Source organism: Amblyraja radiata, chromosome 31 (assembly GCF_010909765.2).
Source record: "Amblyraja radiata isolate CabotCenter1 chromosome 31, sAmbRad1.1.pri, whole genome shotgun sequence".
NCBI lineage: Eukaryota > Metazoa > Chordata > Chondrichthyes > Rajiformes > Rajidae > Amblyraja > Amblyraja radiata.
Genome location: NC_045986.1, coordinates 26,763,017 through 26,784,041, shown reverse-complemented (window position 1 = coordinate 26,784,041; position 21,025 = coordinate 26,763,017). Strand labels below are relative to the sequence as shown.

Here is a 21,025-nt window from a genome sequence, read left to right as displayed (position 1 = left end):
GAATTAGATATCTCAGGACTAGTGGATTCCTTGAAGCAGATTCAGGTGTCTAATATAAATTGCTGCCCCTTGACAAATGAATTTGCCACATGCATGCAGATGAAAGGTGATGAACTGTAGCCTATCCCAACTGTAGCCTATCCATAGCATATGCCAAGGTGTTTGATCACCTTCTGTAGTCAAAGTAGGCATGAAAGATTTTTCAAAATTAGCCCAAAGTCTTTCCTTGCCCTTTTCTGGCAAACTGCTTGAAACAAGTTTGTTCAAACCGCCTGTAAAATCAAACTGAGGGAATTCCCATTAATGTCTCTGATTGAATATAGATTTTGTGTGCGAGCTACTATACCCATTGAATTAATAGATATGTTTTTCTTTGTTGCTACCCTACATTCTCCTGCAGCTTGAGCCTTTTCAGATGGCATATGAAAGATGTCATTATATGTCTCTTTCCCCATGCTACTGGAAGAAAAAGCCAGCAATTCAAAGTAAAACATAGTATTTTAATAATCAGTAGCAGTGATGTCAAAGAGTATTATTACCAATGCTTCTTTTCAGAGATCTTCATATTCCACAGAATTTTTCACACAAAATATGGGTTGAAGTGCACTGCATCTCCCACGAATTCCACAAGCTCACTTACCCTTGGCAACTATGCATCTCCTAATGTTGGGGACTTCCCACAGTGCCCATCCCACAAGAGGCCAGAGGCAACTCAAACTAAGGATATGTCCAACTACCACCAAGCTTATGCAGTCAGGTGCACCGTATTTCACCGTTTACAAATGTCTTACAAAATTAGTCGTTTAGCAATGGTTACATTTAATAAGTGGGTTACATCAGCAAGCTGACATAATTTAAACATTTACTTTTCTCTTGGCTGTTTAAGGAATGTTGGCAGTGACATTTAAATGCAAATGGTGTTGGCAAATTCCTTAATTTCCCTGAATTAAGCTGAATTATAGCTCATGTTGATTCAGACTCAGTTTGGCAGCCATGTCCTTTAGTTTAATCAGTGCTGGCCCTCCCAAGCATTCTTGGTGGTGAACACTTTCGCTCTCCGTCCAGAGTACATTCTGTATCTTTGATACTTCCAAACATTGTGTAATATGGAGAAACACTTCATTAGCTGTTGGCAATAATCAGGGGAAGGTTTCTTTTTTTGTGCTCAACCAGATGCCAGGAGACTTCACAGGATCTAGTCAATATTGAGGACTGGCAGGGCTATTTTCTCCCACCCGAATACTACTATGCTACTACTCCTACTCGGTCTGTCCTGCCAGCAGGACAGGATATACTCAGGGATTGAGGAAGCATTTTGGCACATTTTGAGTAAGTTATGGCTTTAGGAGTATGCCTACATCAGCTATAACTTGTTACAACAGCTGTCCAAATTTAGACACCAGACAGCCGTTCGAGTTGGACTTTGCAAGGTTGATGTTGAGCAACTTTGTCATAATCTGAATTTAGTGCCAGATCTATATCCAAGTTTATTTCCTTTTTATTGTTAGAGCTTTGTAGCCAATGCATTTTATTGGAGTGGTTACTGTTGGAATTTAAAGAAATACAGCAGTGATTTACATGTCACAAACTCCCACAATAGTACCCAAATAAACACATGATTTTATATCCCTCTCTAGTGATTTGAACACACCTCCAACTGCACCCTCAGACAAACATTAAAAAATACTATGGCACTATCTATTCCTCACATTTCCAGGCTGCTCAGATTATTTCAATAGATCCTGCACATGGGATTGATGGAATCTATAGAGGGACATTTGACATCTTTACTGCCACACTCATGCTAGGACCCTGTAACATCACTGATTCCCAGTTATATAAATATACTGCAGGTCAGCAGCCAACAATAGGGCTTTCCACAATGTAGAATCGAAAACAAGACAGTTTAAGCCAGTTTCTAAACTAAGCTTAAACATGGGTTCAGGGTTATTTTAATACCTAGATTATATCAAGACATGTTCATTGCACAGTCCAAGAAAAGCATCTGTCTTCCAGCAAATATTAAGAAAAACATGAAAACAAGAAGAGATCAGAATTATTCAAGAGAATAGCTGGTGGCAGGTCTAAATTGTAAGCTATCAATTCAGTGGGTTAGACTTGTAAACAACTTTACCCCATAAACCTCTGATCTCACCACTGAACATTGCAATATGGGCTTGTAGTGAGACAACAAAAATTGGTTCAGTCATGGGCCCAGGCGATGTTGGTCAAAGAACCATATTACCTGTGACACCCCACTCCACTGTGGAAATGTAATTTATCCAATCCACACTACTTACTCTTAGAATGAGATTTTTGGTTAGGATCTCAACTACTACAATACAACAAGTGTTACACGTGTACAAAGTGGTAAGGGGATGTAAACAAGCTACAACAATTGCCTGCTCTGATTAGACTAGCGGATACTGAATGATTCCATTCTAGATGTTTGGCAAAAGCAGTCAAGCTTCAGGTGCAATTTCCTAACTCTTGCAGAGTACTTACCATTACATCCAAATGAAAAATGGTCATTTGGCATTTGCTGAACAATGGAGATATGGAGACATAATAAATAAATGATCTTCCATTATTAACAGGCTTTGCCAGAACCAAGTACTTATTCAATCCTGTTCTTCTGCTGAAACCTGTAGAAATACTGCTCGTTCTGTGCAAAGCAACACAAATCACAACACACCATCAAATACTATTAGAAATCCATTCTGCTCAGTTCAGGGACATCTTGATTTGCACACGGCAGGCTGAGATGTGGTGTTCCTCTCATGTTGAGTCCATGGGCACATCAACATTTAATGCCTATTTGAGATTGCAAGTTATCCTGGACATTGAGACAACTTAACTCCACTGGTATGTCTCAAGCTGAACCATGCGTCTGTTCTGATGCCTTTAACTTAAAGAGGTCATCAATAACCTGCCAGAGACAGTTCTCAAGTGGAAAGTCATTATCCACAAGATTGACCAGGTAATACTGATCATGAATATCTTGAATTATCTTTTGAGAGTGAGAGCCAGTTGGATACAATTTTCCCCATTGTTCAATCCACAGGGCGAAGGCTTCATCCTAAAATCAAAATGGCAATGTTATCAATTCTATCATCTGCTTCCTTCTCCTCCACCTCAAACAAACTTTTCCCTTCTCTCGAGTCAAAAGTATTTCTCCTTTTTAGCTAGCTATAGAAACACATGGATCACATATTAATTAAATTGTTGGAAACACAATATTGTTGATTATCCAAATGGAAGGAGGTTATGCCATATTTCTGTTTTGTTAACCACTCAAAATAACAAGCAAAGCACAAAGTGCTGGAGGAACTCAGTGGGTCGAGCAGCACCTGTGGAGGGAATGGATATACAACATTTCAGGTCAGGACCCCAAGTCAGAAATCCCAGAGCATTGTATTGAGAACTGTTACACATGTACAGATAATGGGCTGAGGCCAATTGCAGCGAAAGGACATGAAATGTATATATATTGTCACTTCTTTACAAAGCAACCAGGTGTTTTATTAAATTCTCCACAAAGTTCAATTTTCATTACCTTCCAGTACATGAAGCTGATAGGATCGACCACTGTGGGCTGAATTATCTCACGGCCTGGGAAGATACCCCATGTAACCGCAATCGGTTGCAGATTGAAAGCATTATTTATATTCTCGCCCTACAAAAGGTCACAAATGGTACACGGTAAGATGACAAATCTGACAAAAAAAACAGCTGTAGTCATAATTAGCCATGTCAGGTTGGATAGAATACTACATCTGAACATGTCTGGAAATCTGCATAATGTTACCCCATGAATTGGGCTGTTATCATTTTGTTTCTTTGGTGTTCATGTACTGGTGATAATAACTCCTTACCTTCACATTCACAATCTGGTAGTTCACACGCATTTCATATTTCTTCAGAACTTTGAGCAGAGTAGATATATTTTCAGAGGAGGTAAAAAACTCAAGATATGCCTAAAATAGGAATAGCAAGATTAAAGCAAAGGTAAAAAATGGCAACAATGCTCATGGTCTATCTTCACATGGACATATTTCTAAATCAAGGACTTCTGAAATCTCAAATGGATCTCTTTATTTTTAGTGTCATTGGAATCTTACCTTCTGAAATACATAGCCTCCCTCAGGCCCCCAGCCCACCACGGGGTCAGTTGAAGGTTTAGCATTAATGTTGGGCTGGGAGTTTATGGTGAGAATTCCCATTTGGTTCACCTTCTCCAGTTCATCTTTCATCAAGGATGTTTCTGGTGCCAGAGCATCATTGTTCCAGGGCATGCATGTCACCTGAAGTACAAACCAGAAATACAGAGTTTTATTTATATTTAAGAACTGGACTGGCTTGACCCTTTAAACCCTTGAGTCTCTAAGATGGAACTTTAATTGGACAAGTTAACTAGCTACATGTGAAATCTCAGCTGCCATGTTACTGGGAGAGAATAGATATTGAGGGAGAAGGGAAGAATAAAAGGGAAAGAACTGAACCCGAGTACATCTCTCATGAATGATTGTTACTGCACTCTTTTTGATATATGATCAGTGAAAATAATTGCCTCTGGGTTCCAGAATTCAAGATTTTGTGCATTTGCATTTGCTACATAAAGTCATGTTCTAGTCAAATTTAGTGAACTGCTAGCAGAATAAACCTTATCCCAATCAACGACAAAATAACACATATACCCAGCTTTCCGCAAGATGTTTATTAGATATAATAAAGACATGATCATTAAATTATACATTTAGTTTAAAAATAGTGTTTCCAGAAACTCCTACAGGATTTATAATTTAACTCTTGTCTTCGGAAATTAGTCACAAAATTGTTATTTTCATAAATCTTTTGGGTTGTTTTTATTTGGTCCTTATCGTTATATTACCTTTATCCCATTGCTGTTGGGCTGCCCAGTGATATATGCTGTGAAGACATCGAAGATGCTATTTTTGTCTACCAGTTCTTCCCCCCACATCTTCAGCAGGTCCTCCTTGGGACATTTATTCGTCAGATAGAAAAGATAGTAACCATTCAACTCGCCAAATGCAGGAGATGACGAGTTCCCCCTGAAATATAATAAAAAGCATACCACTATGACACTGAGTAACATAGTTAAAGCAAAGCCACCAATTGAGTTGATTTCATCAGTAAATATCTTCCGTACAGTTGTTTCCTCAGGAAATTAAGTGCTCCACATTGGAGGCAGGGCTGTTCAATAAACTAACATCTGTGAGAAAATTCCACAATGAAATCCATACTCATCCTCTTAAAAATTAAAATGAGAGACTCAACAGCCCGAGCTGCAGAGAACTGATGTAAAAATTGATGTAATGTATCTCCCTCAACTACTTCTTCTGGCAGCTCACTCCATATACCCATCACCTGTACGGAAAAGCTGCCCCTCAAATTCATTTTAATTATTTCTCCTCTCGCCTTAAATCCATGCCCACTCGTTCTTGATTCCCCTACCCTGGATTCTGTTCATTCACCCTATCTATTCCCACCCCTAATCCCCCTGCGCGCCAAGGAATAAGGTCCGAGCCTGCCCAACCTCTCTCCGCAGCTCAGGCTGTTCTCTTTGACACAGTGAGAATGTTCCACATGCACCACTGACAAAATCCAAGATTGGTATAATGCCAAATAATTACAAATGTAAATTTCCTTGCATGATAAACTATATGGGTATTGCACTTTAGTGCAGTCGTTCAGTCAAAAGAGTGCAGTAATGATTTATAATTATACCATCTTCCATTTGGAAATTCATCCCAGTCCTGGGTTCTGTAGATATAACTCTTCTGCCTCGAAGCCCAAAATATCGGTCGGACATCCTCAATCTTTCGTTTTGGATTGGCACTGATGGTCCATGGCAACACTCGCCTACGAAAGCAAAAAGTTAACAATTAAAACGTTTGCACACAATTTATGCCATGAGCCTTTTAAAGAATGGTCCAAAGCTGGGAAATATCCAAATAGTTCCCAAGCACAATTACAGCACCAGCATAGTAAAGCAATAATCTCTTTACAGAGAAAATAAATATGGTATCCTTTATCAATAATGCAAGTTAATAAACTGGGGCAGAATTTAAGTAATATTTAGCAAATTGTGTAGTTGGGCCATTAAACTTAAGTGCGGCGAGTTGTAGCAATCGTGCGTGATTAAATTGTTTGTTCAAGCCCACCTAGGGTCCTCAGTCCACAGTCCGAGTCGTTTCAAAATCTCAACAGTAGCCACCTCTCGGTTCAGGGTGTAGAAGTGGAGCCCTGGCACCAACCCCGACTTCAGTAGAACCCTGCACATTTCAGTGGCCAAGTCAATACCATAGTTTCTAACAGCATCATCATTATCCTTGATTGGGTCAATGACATCTTTGATTTCCTGTGGAACCTGCAGCTTGGAGAGTTTGGCCAGTTGTAGCAGTGAGTGATGACTCTGTTACACAAGGTATGAGAAGAATGAGGTTAATAGCAGTAGTTGTACCAGCACAAGAAGCATTGTACTGCACTACAGCAAACTTGGTGATATTACTGCTCTGGGATCTCAAGTTATATCACCAAAGGCACAGCCGGAAAGGCTTGTTCTAGGACCACTATACCTGAATGGGAAATATCCCTGGCAGAATGGGGCAAGTAATTCCTATTGCACGGCAGTCCGTATAAAACTTTAGGAAGGTCTCAGGTTTGAAGAATAGTTGGGTGATGATAAAGTCTGAGCCAGCATCTGTCTTTACTTTCAGATGTCTGAGATTCTCCTTGTAACTGCCGCAATCAGGGTGCCCAGTTGGGTAACCTACAATGAAACAACATTTAAATCAGCATCTTGCCTCAAGACAGACATCAAGACGGAGATACAAAAAAAACCCAACATGATTTGCAGAGCTTGGCTTACCAGCCACACAGATGTCGAAATAGTCATTAAACTCGCAGCGAATGTGTTTGACCAAGTCACTAGCATAATTAAATCCTTCTTCTTCAGTCTTCCACTCATCACCCAGGGGATCTAAAGAATGCAAAACAGCATGTGTTACTGACTCATACATCCCATTAACTCTGAACTTTGGGTTTTCATTCCTACCGTTCATTGTCAACGTGGAAAAATGCAGAATAGACTATCATATTTAAATTGTTTAACACAGGGCCAACTCTGCAGCAAACAGTGTTTAACTGTGATGGTATTGTTTACAGGAAGGTGACAAATATTTCACATTAATGGGGTCTATAGTTGCCTTTCCTCTCCCCAATGTAATTTGCCTAACAGGTCCAATAGAAAAATAACTATACCTCACAGATTGAAGAATATGAAAGGATAACATATGGATAATGCCACAGAAAGCAGATTTACTCACAAGCCTGAGTTTCTTTTGACAATCACCTTTGCTATATCCATGGACATTAGAATTAACATAGGCAACAGAAAGGCTGGATTCATGCTCTCACACTGAGCCTTGAGATTCTCTGTTACGTGGCTGGGAGGTGGGGTGGGTGACATGATGAGGGGGAAATGAGTTACAGAAAAAGTGAAAAGCAGAACATTGTTCAATTTCTTACCACCACGGAGTGCAAATATGTTCTTCAGTCCAAGACTATGAGCCTTCTTCAGGTGCTGTGTGATCTGATCCTTGGTTTGGTTACAGCAGGTTAAGTGCAACAGTGTCTCGAGGCCACAATAATTTACTGCTGTACTGGCAATGGCCATAGAAGATGTCGCTTTGTCGCCACCTGGGTCCCCAGCAGGGCGCCAGGTGACACCAATGAAGAGCGGCCCACCAACAGCCATGTGGTCAAACCTAACCAAGCAAAAGTCATAGTCAACAAGTTACAACACACAATCTATTGCAAAATCCCAAGTATGGATCATTTGATGATGCAGGAGAATCGTTCATCTGTACAGTAAACTGACCTGCATCAGGGGTTGATAAACATTGGATGGTTACCCTCAATAGTTATCAAGTAATTACAAAAATAATTCCAGTCCCAAAGTAAAAATGTGTTCAATTGTGATGTTTCTGCCAACATGTTTCTGACTATCTCTCCAATTTATGCCCCTCAATTATATAAACTTCTATAAGGTTGGCCCTGCTTCCCATGTTCAAGTGAGAATAAACAATCTCTCCCAACTTAAAGCCCTACATTCCAAGCATCAACCTAATGAATCTCTTCTGCATTAAATACCTTCTTCATGACCCTATCCACCTGTAGTGTCTTTTTCTTGGAGCTGAACTTGTCCCCCAACAGTTCTGAGTTCTCTACCATTTAACTGTACATGTCCAATGCACAATGAATCTGCACCTTTGGACCATTTAGGGATGGACAATGAAACTGGGGTTGTTAGTGATACCCACACTCCATAAATAAATATAATAGTCAGACTCATCACCAAGCTAAGTCTTCTCTTGAGCTTTAACATACCAGGTCATGATCAGCCTCACCTGGAGATCAGATTAACAGCAGCATCGGCCGTTTGTGGAGGAAAAAACTCCAGGGAGAACCAGATATCTCTTGATTCAATACGGCGGCGCATTTTATCCTTGAGTCGATCGGTGTCAGCCAGAGGAGTTGAACTGCATGAACTTCCCCTCGAACCATCTCTGGAACCCTCATCAGATTTGGACACACGCCCCATGCCTTTATGTCCTTCGATCGGCATCACTAGTTATCTGCAAAAAAAATAAAAAATCCAGCTCCTTAATTAATTGGAACTGCTACTCTCATGCAATAAGTAGCAGAAGGAAATGGTGCATCAGCACACAACTTGTTTGGTAATTGGCAATGGGTCATCCAAGGACTCAGTGAATCTGTACCTGGCATATTCCCTACTTCTGATCCACATAGTGGTCTAAGCCAAGAATCAGCAAGACAATTTTAACTCTCCCCTAATCTTTAACTGGTTATTGTTGATCAACTGGAAATTAAGGCTATCTACAATATACTTTGAAGTACACTGCCGACTTTGAAGAGCTGTAGTCAAAGGTGTTGTAGTCCCAACAGAATCTCTTCTCATTGGCAGGTGCTAAAAGGTATCACTGGTGGATGAACTATGATAGCAAAATACATGTCACCATTTTACTCCCTCACATCACACATATTTCCACCAGATAAATGTGACTCTCAGATGCCCCAGAATCCTCAAAAATGATCAATTGGTGACAGATCTTACATATGATAAGCAACTGAATTATGTTGCTATATATATGATGAATCTTGAATTTTCAAACCGGATGTGATGTAACTGCAACTTTTTTGAACATAAGCTAATTAATTTCTTAAGTAAATTCAGCCTTTTGATGGAATCAAGGCTGATACGTGACTTCCTCATATCTGTCTCTCCCTATAACTTCAATGGGAGACTGGAATGGGGATGGGTGGGGGGTAGTAAAGGGGTAAGACCTGCTAGTTGCGAGGGATTGGGGTTGTGGTTGCAATAATGGCAATCACTGCCAGCCATTTAGTCGGATTCCCATTCCTATGCCACCATCTATAGGGGGGTTGCACGTAAAGTCATCGGGTCAAAGGGCGTGACGCACGGAGCAGCTCAATCCTTCTGGAGGACACGGCAGCCTCCGGCATACACTTAACACACGAAACGTGTACTTTCTTTCCTGTTAAATACCGCCGAAATGGTCAATTTTTGCACTAGAAATAATTGTGGAGGGTGACTGAGCGCTCTTAACCAAATGCTCTAGTATCTTTGCTCTGAACCCGAGCACCAAGGTATAAGCGGCCGAAGGAGCGGATCCCTTGGGACAGCCCACACTCTCCCCCTGGGGTCAGCACTGTCCGGCCACGGCCGCCCTCCGCCCAGTCTCCCCCTGTGCGGCTGCACTGTCACGGGCTGTGGGTCGGCAGCGCCAACACACTGGGCCTGGGGTAGCAGGGTCTCGGCTCCGGGCAGCGGACACACGGGGACGAAAACCCGGCAACGTTCCCGTCAGCTGCAGCAGAGTTGGAGATAGGACCCCGACCATCCCCCAACTATCCCCCACCCCCCTTCAGCTGCAGCAGAGTTGGGGACAGTCTGGTTCCTCCCCTCACCCAGAGTCACTGACCGTGCTGCACGGGCACCCCGACCTCCTCTTCCCCCCCAATGGGGATAGACGGGCCCGGGGTCCGTGAGTGTGGAACCAGACAGCGTGGAGTCCGGATGCTGGGACAGAAGACGTCTGTCTATACTGGCAGCCATAGTAAGTGCTTACCTTACGTTCACCGCGTGTACTCCAGAAGGCGTTGCGTGGCAACAGTACGGGTCACGGGTCGTGACCTCGACTGCCGTGCAACCTTCCTATATCTTTTCAAATAACATCCATACAACAAAAGAAAACAATCTCAGGATAGAGATTAACACCTCAAACTTCATCATTTTTCCTCAACACCACTGACCTTATCCCACAGCACACTAAACATCCAGCCCCTGGTTCTCACTGTCCATCCTCCAATTATACTCAGCCAGTTCCCTTTGACACTTCATCCTCACTCTATCCAGTAGCCCCAATCCTCATATCCATGCAAGTCTCTTCCCTTCTCTTCTCTGATGATCTTCCTGAAGTCATCCTTTGGAATCATATGTCTTCAAGTTTCGTTTTTACAATTTAAAAATTGGCACGGTCAAAATCAGCACACGATGCGAGTAAAATCCATTGCAGCCTCCCCATCTGTCCCTACCCTCTCTCGCTCCCTTTTCCTTTGGGCTTTATTTTCACTCTGCTTTCCCAATTAGAACCAAATTGGAGTTCTGTGAAAGTAAAATGTGGTTCTCTTCACAACACAACTAACTACAGACTCTCCCACTGCAGATTCAGAGGCAGTTAGAAACCCAACTCTCATGACTGGAATGCAACTGACATGCTGTCGAATGAATGGCAAGCTGAACTCAAGGCACCCAATCTCAAAGACTGAAGAACTTCTATACTTCGATGCATACACAGATAGATGTTCACAATTTTGATCACCAGCTGAGAGCACCAAAAGCAGGACCGAATCATATCACAATATCTGAAAACCACCTCCACAATAAAAGAGATTTTAACAACACAAAACAATTAATTGAACAAACACAAACGTGTGTTAATATTTAAAAAAAAACCATTTTAAACACCTTTGTCAATTTAGCCCATAACCAATCTTTCTTTACTCCAAGCAACATAATATAGTGTGCAGCTTTGACCTCTATACTTGCATTCACTGGATTCAAGTGTTTAGGGGGTTATCCTAGGGATACTGAGTAGAGAGTTTCTACTCTCTGGAGTTAAGAATCAGCCTTATTGAAGCGTTTGACAGAGTGAATGGTGTTCTATTTGCAGACCAATGGCACAGTGTCAGACATTTGGGGGGGGGGGTCTCAAACATTCAGGACTGCTGATGAGACATTCCTTCAGTCATGATAGTTGTAATTTATTGATTTGTTTATAATGTAACTTATAGCTAAGGATTCAAAGTTCTTCAAGGGTAGAAATGACAAAATCAACAGATTTTTGAATATCCAGGGATATGGGATAAATCAGAGAGCAAAGTGGACTTGGGACACAATTCACCATCTTCCTAATTGGGGAACAGGCTTGACAGTGTAGATTCTAGAAATCTCAATCTGAAACTGAATCAAACAGTGTAGATTCTGGGAATCTGAAACTGAAATACGAAATGTTGTTTCAACACCCAGCGGGTCAGGAAACAGCTGTGGAAAAACGGAGTTAATAAAAACAGAGCAGCACTGAGGAAATATACGTTTCGGGTTGGGACGCGTCTTTAGATTCAGCCCTCCACAGATGCAGCCTGACCCTTTTGAGTTACTCCAGCACTTTGTGTTTTGCTCAAGATTCCAGTATCTGCAGACTTCTGTGTATTTAACTTTTAAAAATATATTTGGGCTACCTCGTGAATTTCTAACCTTCGTGTTTATTTCGTCCTTCACACCTTCCACGGCCTTTCTCCCCTTCGTCTTCATGGCTATTTCATAAACCCCAAACCCCACGTTCATTCTCAGTAGGATTGCCCTGTCGCTTTCTAAATAAACCAAGTCTTTTGCACGAATTGCGTTCTTGATTCCATGAAACTCATTATTTCCATATGCTTCCTGCCAAAATCACTTCAGCCTTCTCTGTTGTTCAGTTCACTCGACCGTTCGTTTCACAAGTATCCAAGTCGGTATCGTCGTCGTCGTCTGTTTTTCAGTAGCGGTGCAATTACTCTACCGTTAGAGTTAGGGGATCTGGGGCACGGTGTAGGTGGTTTACTTCGCTTAACCGGTTTCGCAGCAGACCTAGAAACATTAGTTGGGTCAGTATTTTAGAAACTTTATCCCAACCTACCTGTGGGATCGTTAGAACGTTTTCGAGTCGCTTCGATATTATGATATCCACGAGCGTCTTCCCATCAACGCAGAACAGAATCGCCACTTGACTTTCAAACCAATTCAAAAGGATCGTATATTTTCGAATAAAGCACGAAGTGCTGGAGAAACGCAGCGGGTTATGCACTATCCGTGGAGGGGAATGACGGACCCTTCTTCAGACTGAGTTGTCACCCGATCCGAAGCGTCGTCTATTCATGTTCTCCACAGATGTTGCCTAACCCGCTGAATTACTCATGTTAAATGATTGCTACACAATGCCAAACTTCACATCAAAGGTCATCTTCACATCCTTGAGGGCAAACTCATTCGGAGTTCTGAGATAAGTTTAGAGATAAAACGTGGTAATAAATAAGCCCTTCGACCCATCGATCACCCGATCACACTAGTTCTATGTTATCACACTTTCGTATCCACTCCCTTCAAACTAGGGGACAATTTGCAGAGGGAAATTAACCTCCAACTTCGCACACCTTTGAGATGTGGGAGGAAATCGGAGCACCCGAAGGAAACCCACCCGGTCACGCCTAGATTACTGCAACTCCCTTTACACTGGCATTAGCCAATCTTCCCTGTCCCGCCTGCAACTGGTCCAAAAAGCCGCAGCGAGACTCCTGACGGGCACCCGAAAAAGGGACCACATCACCCCGATCCTGCCCTCCATGTCTACAAAGCCCTCAATGGGCTTGCCCCCACCTACATAAAAAGTCTTCTCACCCACCACTCCACCTCCAGGCCCCTCAGATCGGCCGACTTGGGGTTGCTGAATATCCCACGGTCTAGGCATAAACTCAGGGGCGACCGCGCCTTTGCGGTTGCAGCCCCTAGCCTGTGGAACAGCATCCCCTTTCCCATCAGAACTGCCCCCTCCATCGACTTTTTTAAGTCAAGACTAAAGACTTATCTATACTCCCAAGCCTTTCCTGACGTCCTCTGAGTGAGGGCTACATGTATATATGTATGTAGCTTGTTTTGTTGTGCTATTCTTATAACAAATGTAAAGCACTTGGTTCTTCTATGTAGTTTTTTTTTTGGCGGTTGGCAAACAACTTTTTAGTGCATTACCGCCACCAACTGGTATGGAGTGCGGATCAAATAACATTATAACTTATATACTAATAACCTATATCTTTCCGAACAAATTGGTTACCCTGAGAAAAAGCAATAGGATTTGATAGCACTTATATGAATTCTTTTGTAAAATATCTATTAAATCAAATTGTACTTTTTCTTTTCTGAATCGTTCACTCATTTGTCTTCTTTCTTCCTCATACCTCTCACAATGTATAATGACATGCTCTATTGTCTCTTCTTGCCCACAGTATTCACATCTGCCTGTATTATGCTTGCCTATTATAAAAAGTGTACTGTTCAGACCAGTGTGTCCAAATCCGATTCTTGAAATTACTGTCTCCTCTTTTCTGTTTTTTCCTGCACATCTCATTTCTCCCACTTTCCTCTGGACTCTGTAGAACCACCGTCCTTTCCGCTCTTCCTCCCATTGCTTTTGCCATCTTTCCTTCAGTCTTTGCTTAATAATGTCTTTGATTTCAGTTTTACCTATGTGAATACTTAAATCAATCTTACTTCTATTTGTTACCTCTTTTGCTACCTTATCTGCCATTTCCTTTCCTCTAATGCCAATGTGTGCTGGTGCCCATAAAAATATGACTGTAAGCCCCATCATTTGAATTCTGAATAGTGTTTGTTGTATTTCAATCAAAATGTCTGGTCTACTGTCTGAATGGCTGTGCTGTAAACTCTTTATTGCTAAACTTGAATCTGAACAAATAACTGTCCTTAAAGGCCTAGTATCCTCGACCCACTGTACCGCTAACAATATTGCAATAATTTCACCTGTGTATACTGAGACCTCATTATTGATCCTCTTCCCTACTTTGATGTGAAATTCTGGTACAATAAATGCTACTCCTACTTTATCTACTGAATCTTTTGATGCATCTGTATAAATTTGGACAAAATTGTAGTATCTGTCAATGTATTCCTGTATGATGAATGAATTATACATACATTGTTTATCCTTGTTTTTCTGTTCTAATATTGTAAAGTCTACTGTTGCATCTGGAAGTATCCAAGGTGGAATTGAAGGTAATGGAACCGTTGGAACCACATTTAATTGTGCTATGCTGATTTGTAATACTCTCTGGGTCACTGTCCATCCAAAACTTTTTGTTTCCCTTCTCTCCTTTTCCCAGCATGGTTTGACAGTAACTTGTGCTGGGTGTTCTTGACTGTGGCCCTGTAGGTTAATCCAGTAATTCAATGAAAGCTGTATCCTTCTCATCTCTAGAGGCATCTCCCCCATTTCAACCTGTAATGCTGCTGTTGGAGTTGTTTTTATTGCACCTGTACATATTCTCAATGCCTGATATTGAATGTTGTCTATTTTCTTAAGAGAAGTACTTGATGTGGACCCATACACCACACAACCATAGTCTAACACAGATCTAATTAACCCCGTGTATACAGCCTTCAAAGCTGTTCTATCTGCCCCCCAATCACATCCAACTAAACATCTCATTACATTAAGTATCTTCTTACATTTGTCCACTACTTTCTGAATATGAACCATCCATGTAATCCTCTCATCAAACCATAAACCTAAAAACGTATAGTATTTTACTCTCTCCAATTCCTGGTTATATAATTTTAGTTTAACCTCACTACCATTAAAGCACTTTGGCCAACGAGAGTTGTTTTTTTTAAAATGTGCTATATTAGGTGACTTGACTTGACGGGGAGAACGTCAAACTTCACACAGAGACGGAACCCGAGGTCAGGATCGAACCTAGGTCTCCACCGCTGCAGCTCTACCCGCTGCGCCACCCATTCTGAGAATGAATAGAACAACCGAGCACTCGTGTTGACTCCACGGCCCCTCACGGCTAATAGTTACCATAATGCCCTCAGACCCTCCCGTCCGCTGGTCACCCGGACCCACGCGCTGACCGAATGGCCGCAGCCAACGCCGCGCGTCTCGAGCTCCCTCAGCCCCGTCCCAGCGCGCGCGCGCGCGGACCAGGCCGACGGACAACCGGGCACGCGCCGCCCGGGCCCTGCTACACGCGCCGCGATAGGCCGGTTCCCAGCACGTGACGGCGGTTTGGGTGGCCCGAGCGGTCACGTGCGTGGTGGGCGGGGTCACGTGGGCGGCGATGGCGAGCGGTCGGGGTGCGCCGTGGGGCTGCTGTTGCTGCCGCTGCTGTTGCGGGGAGAGAGAGGGCCGCAGTCCGGAGGAACTGGTGAGTGGCAGCCGGCTGTCACTGCTGTGCCGCGGGCAACCGGGATGGGATATATATGGGTGTGTGGGCTCACACAAAGCAATCCCCGCACTGGAGATAAGCAGAAACTCCCGGGATGACACCTGCTCTGCCCCGGGCTCTGTAACTCCCAGCCGTGCAGGCGTCTCGTCTTCTCCTCATCCCCACCGGGTGTCCCCCTCCTCGCACATCCGTCTACCGTGGGCTGTATCATTGCAAAGTCCTACAATGAATAAGTGGGCCCTTTCGGTGTCACAGGTTGTGGCTAGTAGATTTTTGAAGGCTGCAAATTGATGGAGAATGACTGGGCAAAAGGGGGCAGATGGCGTACAGTGTATGGAAGTGTGAAATTGTTCACAATGGTAGCGGGAACAGAAAAGGGGAACATCTATTGAAAGGCCAGTGGACGCTGGTGTTGAAAGGGATTTGAGGACTTTGTAGCAACTCACAAAGTTTGTATTACAGGCAAGGGATAATCAGATTGTATCCTTTACGTATTGTAAAGGTTTTGCCATATAAAGATTGAAGAACTCTTTCTGCTATATTAGATTTCTGTGGACTGAGTGTGTTGTTCTCGTGATTCACTGAGCTATACAGCACAAAAACGGACACAGTATGAAAATGGGACCCAACCCTAACTGTCGCGTACCCATAAAGATAGACACAAAATGCTAGAGTATTCAGTGGGACAGGCAGCATCTCTAGAGAGAAGGAATGAGTGACGTTTTGGGTCAAGATCCTTCTTCAGACTGAGAGGGGAGAGGAAGTCCAGGGATATGGAACGGTAAGGTTTGAAAATGACAGATCAAAGCAGATGATGAGAAGGAAATGTAGAATAGTTCATTGTTAGCTGAGGGGAAGGTGACAACGAGGTATACAATCAGTAATATTTAATCAGGACAGTAGAACTAGTCAGTAGAACTAGGGTGGGGGAGGGACTGAGAGAGAGGGAAAGCAAGGGTTACTTGAAGTTAGAGAAATCAATATTCACGCTGGGTTGTAAGCTGCCTATCAATGTTCACCAGAGATGCTGCTTGACCACTGAGTTACTCCAACACTTTGTGTTTGATTCAAGAATCCAGCATCTGTAGTTGCTTGTGTCCACAGAAACAGACCCTTTGGCCCAACTCATCCATGTTGACCAAGTATTGTCACAAATCTGGTCTCACTTGGCAGTGTCATGCCTATATCTAGCAATGTTACAAAATTTTGAGATTTTAAAAATCAAGTCTGTAATTTATCCCATCAGATAAAGCATAAAAATAAGTTTAATTTGACACCTAATTCACTTTCATATCTCAAGTATTTAAAAAGTTATGGCCATTTTCATACTCGGAAATGAGCATCTTGTTCCCTATTGATTTTCTATGGACATAACAAAAAAGTTGTGATCGTGAACAGTCAAAAGCCCATAACTTTCTTAAAAATTAAGAGAACTGAATGAAATTTTCAGTTATCATAGATTGAAGCATTCTGAAACAAATATAAAATAATCTTACTTGGATGACCTGAAATTAAAGCATATAATTAGTTAGTTACATAATTGTAGCTAATTTCAGACTTCAATACTAGATCTAAACATCTATCCATTTCTTAATAAATTATTAACATTTTTAAATAGCCTAAATGTCCAAATAATATTCACAAATAATTCACAATAAAACATGATTTTTAAATCTCATTTACATTAATTTATAGACCAAATGGAAGGAATTCAGTGTTCAATTGCTGTAAATAAATGCCCATTTAAATCAGCTTTCTAGTGGGTCCCTGTGGAACGCGCTGGTTTAGAACGTTCACATTGCGGTAGATTTGTGCCCCAAATGCCCAGAAAAATACTGCGCGATATAATTTGCCCAAATTGAGCTACTCGCAATATTAAATTTTGTATAAAGGGATCTTTAGAAGCCCTTTTTAATGTAAAAATATACAACCTAACTTCTGCTGTTTGCTTTATGAGACCCTGCGGTTGCTGGCGGTCGCGGGTTTAGAGATTGATTTTTAAACTACTATAACTATTATACGAGGCCTTTAAACCTAATAATAGCTTTTGCGACGGGGTCTTCCAGCGATTTTTCGTTAATAATTAACTAGGCTGAACATCTTCGATTTGAACAGCCTAGAGAAAATCGCGTTTTAAACCCGCCCCCCTCTAAACGGCACCAAAATAGCGCACACCCGCAACGGCAGATTTTCAAAGACGCTTCAGGTAGGCTTTGCAACATACCTACTATATCCCTTCAAGCCTTCGGGGCTCCATATCTGAGGAAGGATACGCTGGCATTGGAGAGGGTCCAGAGGAGGCTTACAAGAGTGATCCTAGAATTGATTGGGTTAACATACGATGAGCATTTAACGACACTGGGCCTGTACTCGTTGGAGTTTAGAAGGATGAGGGAGGACCTCATTGAAACTTACTGAATATTGAAAGGTCTGGATAGAATGGATGTGGAAAATATGTTTCCACTAGTGGGAGCGTCTAGGACCAGAGTCCATAGCCTCAGGATAAAAGGATGTACCTTTAGAAAGTAGATGAGGAGGAATTTATTTTTTCAGAATGGTGAATCTGTGGAATTCATTGCCACTGGAGGGCGTGGAGGCCAAGTCAATGGATATTTTAAGGCAGAGATTGATAGATTCTTGATTAGTATGGGTGCAAGGGGTTATGGGGAGAAGGCAGGATAATGGGGTTGAGAGGGAAGATAGATTAGCCATGATTGAATGGTCGATAAGACTTGATGTTTGGAATTCTTTTGTGGAGGGCTCTGGTTGTTCATATGATGGAAGTGTTTAAACGAGGTCAATAGATTTTTGGATATTGGAAGAATATGAAGATCAGACTGTAATGTCAGAATCATAAAATTTACAGGATAGCAAGAAGGCTTTTGACCTTTTGTGTCTATATCAATTAATAATCAGTTGTGTAGGCAAATCCCACTTTACATCTTTTGTTATTTAGTCTCAGATTATAGAAACATAGAAACATAGAAAGTAGGTGCGAGAGTAGACCACCAGGTCCGTCGAGCCCGCACCGCCATTCGCTCATGGCTGAACACTAAACAGACACACTTACCCACAAACAGTAGACACAAGACACAGAACACAAGACACTACCCTCCCCTTTATACCGCTATCACCCCTCTCCACCCCAAGAACCTCGTGATCTCCTGGGGGAGGCAAAAAACCGGATAAAAACCCAGGTCCAATTCGGGGAAAAAATCCGGGAAATTCCTCTCCGACCCCAATCCAGGCGATCGACACTTGTCCAGGAGATCACTCAGGTCTTACTATACTAACCATACCTAGGTCCATATCCCTGCCCTCTCCCCGTAGCCCCTTATCCCCTTGGCAGCTAAAAAACCATCTATTTTAGTCTTAAATATATTTAAAGTTTCTGCTTCCACTGCTCCCTGGGGCAGTGAATTCCATAAATTAACCACCCTCTGGGTGAAGAAGTTCTTCCTCATCTCAGTTTTAAAAGAGCCCCCCCTTATTCTGCAACTATGTCCTCTAGTTCTAGTTTCCCCGATCATTGGGAACATCCTCGGTGCATCCACCCGATCAAGGCCCCTCACGATCTTATATGTTTCAATGAGATCGCCTCTCATTCTTCTAAACTCCAAAGAGTAGAGTTCCAGCCTACTTAACCTTTCCTCATATGTCAATCCCCTCATTGCAGGAATTAATCTTGTAAACCTTCGCTGCACTGCCTCCAGGGCTAGTACATCCTTTCTTAAGTATGGACCCCAGAACTGTACACAGTATTCCAAATGTGGTCTCACTAATACTGTGTACAGCTGCAGCAAGACCTCCGTGTTTTTATACTCAATCCCCCTAGCAATAAAGGCCAAAACTCCATTGGCCTTCCTGATTGCTTGCTGCACCTGCATACTAACTTTTAGTGATTCATGTACTAATACCCCTAGATCCCTTTGCGTTGCATTACAACGCAGCTCCTCCTCATTTAGAAAATAACTTGCCCTATCATTTTTTTTCCCAAAGTGAATGACTTCACATTTATTAGTATTAAATTTCATCTGCCAAGTTGTTGCCCACTCACCTAGCTTATCTATATCCTTTTGCAGACTCTTCCTATCCTCCTCATCCCCTACTTTTCCTCCCATTTTTGTATCGTCCGCAAATTTTGATATATTACACTTGGTTCCCTCCTCCAAATCATTTATATAAATTGTGAACAACTGGGGTCCCAGCACCGACCCTTGCGGAACCCCGCTAGTTACCGGTTGCCATCCCGAGTATGAACCATTTATCCCCACTCTCTGCTTCCTATTTGTTAGCCAATCCTCTACCCATGCTAATATATTACCCCCAATCCCATAATTTTTTATTTTTAGCAATAGTCTCTTATGTGGCACCTTGTCAAAAGCCTTTTGGAAGTCCAAGTATACCACATCCACCGGTTCCCCTTTATCCACCCGGGTTGTTACTTCCTCAAAGAATTCGAGCAGATTCGTTAAACAGGACTTCCCCTTCACAAAACCATGCTGGTTCTGTCCGATGAAGTCATGTTTATCCAAGTGCCCCGTTAGTGTTTCTTTAATAATTGTCTCTAACATTTTACCCACCACCGATGTTAGACTAACCGGTCTATAGTTACCCGCCTTCTGTTTACTTCCTTTTTTAAATATAGGTGTTACATTGGCCATTTTCCAATCCACTGGGACCGTTCCTGCCTCCAGGGAGTTTTGGAAAATTATCACCAATGCATCCACAATCCCCACCGCTATCTCCCTCAAGACCCTTGGATGTAATCCATCAGGCCCAGGGGATTTATCCTCCTTCAGTCTCATTAATTTCCCTAATACCACCTCCTTGGTGATCTTAATAGTATTTAGCTCCTCCATTCCTACCGCCCCCTGTTTATCCAGCGTTGGAATATTTTTTGTGTCTTCTATGGTGAAGACTGATACAAAATACTCGTTTAATGCCTTTGCCATTTCCATGTTCCCCACCAACAACTCTCCAGTCTCACCCTCCAATGGACCAACGTTCACCTTAGCCACCCTTTTTCTTTTTATATAGCTATAAAAACTCTTACTATTAGTTTTTATGTTGTTCGCTAAATTCCTTTCATAGTCTATTTTCCCCGTCTTAATTAATCTCTTAGTTATTTTTTGCTGACCTTTAAATGCTTCCCAATCCTCTACCCTCCCACTATCTCTGGCTACCTTATATGCCCTTGCCTTCAGCCGAATACTATCCTTTATAGTTTTACTGAGCCATGGCTGCCTGTTCTTACCCTTACCCCTTTTTTTCTTCATAGGAATAAATTTTTCTTGAAGGTTATACAGTATACCCTTAAACGTACACCACTGCTCATGTACCGTCTTATTCTTGAGTCTGCTATCCCAGTCAACTTTGATCAGCTCAGTCCTCA

The 21,025-nt window shown here is 42.2% G+C and overlaps 2 protein-coding genes across 4 annotated transcripts in view; one reads left to right on the top strand and one right to left on the bottom strand.

Moving 5' to 3' along the window:
* Window positions 1-479: 479 nt before the first annotated feature.
* mthfr (methylenetetrahydrofolate reductase) lies at window positions 480-15,396 on the bottom strand. Of its 3 annotated transcripts, none has more exons than XM_033048248.1 (13): window positions 15,264-15,396; window positions 11,869-12,256; window positions 8,433-8,660; window positions 7,552-7,790; window positions 6,893-7,003; window positions 6,600-6,793; window positions 6,186-6,436; window positions 5,749-5,883; window positions 4,892-5,072; window positions 4,122-4,304; window positions 3,876-3,977; window positions 3,557-3,676; window positions 480-3,079 (listed from the first exon to the last, which is right to left on the bottom strand). In XM_033048248.1, the coding sequence occupies exons 3-13, from the start codon at window positions 8,648-8,650 to the stop codon at window positions 2,873-2,875; spliced, it is 1,941 nt and encodes a 646-aa protein (XP_032904139.1). In that variant the 5' UTR covers window positions 8,651-8,660; window positions 11,869-12,256; window positions 15,264-15,396; the 3' UTR covers window positions 480-2,872. The 3 variants fall into 3 exon arrangements, with proteins under 3 accessions (XP_032904139.1, XP_032904138.1, XP_032904140.1); XM_033048247.1 differs by having other exon boundaries at window positions 11,885-12,256; XM_033048249.1 differs by lacking the exon at window positions 11,869-12,256.
* Window positions 15,397-15,479: 83 nt separating this feature from the next.
* Window positions 15,480-21,025, top strand: part of clcn6 (chloride voltage-gated channel 6) — a 44,692-nt gene continuing 39,146 nt past the window's right edge. Inside the window, exon 1 of the mRNA XM_033048245.1 lies at window positions 15,480-15,609. Within this exon, the coding sequence (XP_032904136.1) occupies window positions 15,523-15,609 (87 nt within the window). The 5' untranslated portion in view covers window positions 15,480-15,522. The remainder of the gene's footprint in view (window positions 15,610-21,025) is intronic.

Bases quoted from the DNA above. Each gene is read 5' to 3' on its own strand.
- mthfr (XM_033048248.1), bottom strand. From the start codon at position 8,650: ATGCCGATCGAAGGACATAAAGGCATGGGGCGTGTGTCCAAATCTGAT. The intron at 5,884-6,185 runs GTGGGCTTGAAC...TTGCTTTCGTAG, and splicing joins CTGTGGACTGAGGACCCTAG to GCGAGTGTTGCCATGGACCA. The intron at 3,978-4,121 runs GTAAGATTCCAA...TTCCTATTTTAG, and splicing joins GAGGCTATGTATTTCAGAAG to GCATATCTTGAGTTTTTTAC.